Raw genomic sequence first — 1,683 nt, forward strand, 5'->3', positions numbered from 1 at the left:
TTTTTTAATGGTTTTATATCCATGGACTTTTTGAAGTATCCTCATATACTTTACCTCAATTAAGGGGGAAAAGCACAAACCCCCAAACCCAACAACTTGTGGTCAAACCCAACTCATTGCCAGTTTGGTGAGCTGGTGTTGTTGTTTTAGTAACAGTTTTAGCAAAGTCTACATGGATTCGGTAAGAAAAAGTTCTGAAAATAACTCGAACCCCAGGGGCTTAATGACCATGAACATCTGTCTTAATCACCTTTAATATTCTGGCTTTTGATACAAATTATGTCATTGTTAGTCTGAAGAGAACAGAATGTTCTGGGAGTGTGCTTGTGTCCCCTGAGAAGTGCCATGTCTTCCTTTGCAGGTGTGACTGCCATGCTTTGGGTTCTACGAACGGTCAGTGTGACATTGTCACTGGGCAGTGTGAGTGCCAGCCAGGCATCACGGGCCAGCGCTGTGAGCGATGTGAGGTCAACCACTTTGGCTTCGGACCTGAAGGCTGCAAACGTAAGTGGTGTTGGTGGCCAATAACATTACCGAAGAGCAGTTGTTTGTGTCACCAGGGCTGGTGTCACGCAGTGCAGTCACTCATGGTGTCAAAACCGGACACCCTCCCCCCTTCAGTTCCGCCCCCACAGACCTCACCCTATATCAGACCAGACCACCCAGAATCCTGTGTGTTCTGTTCATTATAATTTTTAATCCAAGAATAATATGTTATGCCTGTAGTTGCAAATAACTTAAGTATAGTATTTCTTAGGTTAAATGAATACTAACAGCACTATGTTTTATAAAACCTTTCTCCATTGAATTCCAGCATTATTAGTTAAAACATTATTAGTAACTGAGTGGAAGGCTTTTTTAGTTTTTCTTCTTTTCCTTTAATTACTTCTTGGTTCTCAAAGACATGTTTCATATAGGTTCAGAAACACTAATTATGACAGTATTTTAACTAAAAACACCAGAAAATTTGACAAAACCAGGAACTATCAAAAGACTGGCAGAGAGAGAAATAACGGTACCTGCTTGTAGCATGAGCAGGGGGAACTAGGTGATTTGATGCATCATTATAATTGGGTGATAATGACAGCTCTGACCTGGGTGCATTAGACGGTGCAAGGAGTAAATTAACATTCAACCGAGTAGTCATATTGACACATGTAACCTGGGCTTATGAACAATGCTTTTGTTCTCATCACTAATTCCAGGGACACTTTTATAATAAACCGTAAAACACTGCACAAAAAGTGTATAGTCCTTTTGATGTCACCCCCTCTGACAGTGTCCTGTAGCACAGTACACGCATACACGCAACCTTACACTGACACAACTGCCAAAAGACTGAGTCTATTGCCATTATGTCATTACAGGACAGGGTAGAACTGCCCCCTGGGGTTCCCAAGGCTGCATTCTTTAAGGATGCGTCCGCACATCTCTCTCCCCTGGAGTGGCTGCTGGGTTTGAACCCCCAACCTCTCTATTGGCAGCCAACACTTACTTCCTGCTCCACCAGAGCTCCTGTAGAACTTCAGGTCTCCCCTAATTCCAGTTAGAACCTTACATCCAGAAAGGACCCTGATGGGGTCAGATTAGGCCGCACCTGGCTTACCATCAGGGCTACATCTAGATCCTCATTGATGCTTTATTAGACTAATATCCTTTTCTGGATATATTTGGAACTTGAGC

The 1,683-nt window shown here is 42.8% G+C and overlaps 1 protein-coding gene across 1 annotated transcript in view; it reads left to right on the forward strand.

The window, feature by feature from the left end:
- The window catches only part of LAMC1 (laminin subunit gamma 1), a 171,383-nt gene that overhangs the window by 143,403 nt on the left and 26,297 nt on the right, over positions 1 to 1,683 (forward strand). The window contains exon 16 of the mRNA XM_013005679.2: positions 362 to 504. Within this exon, the coding sequence (XP_012861133.1) occupies positions 362 to 504 (143 nt within the window). The remainder of the gene's footprint in view (positions 1 to 361; positions 505 to 1,683) is intronic.

The sequence above is a fragment of the Echinops telfairi genome, unplaced genomic scaffold (assembly GCF_000313985.2).
Source record: "Echinops telfairi isolate 266 unplaced genomic scaffold, ASM31398v2 ScPeMD7_7424;HRSCAF=8462, whole genome shotgun sequence".
NCBI lineage: Eukaryota > Metazoa > Chordata > Mammalia > Afrosoricida > Tenrecidae > Echinops > Echinops telfairi.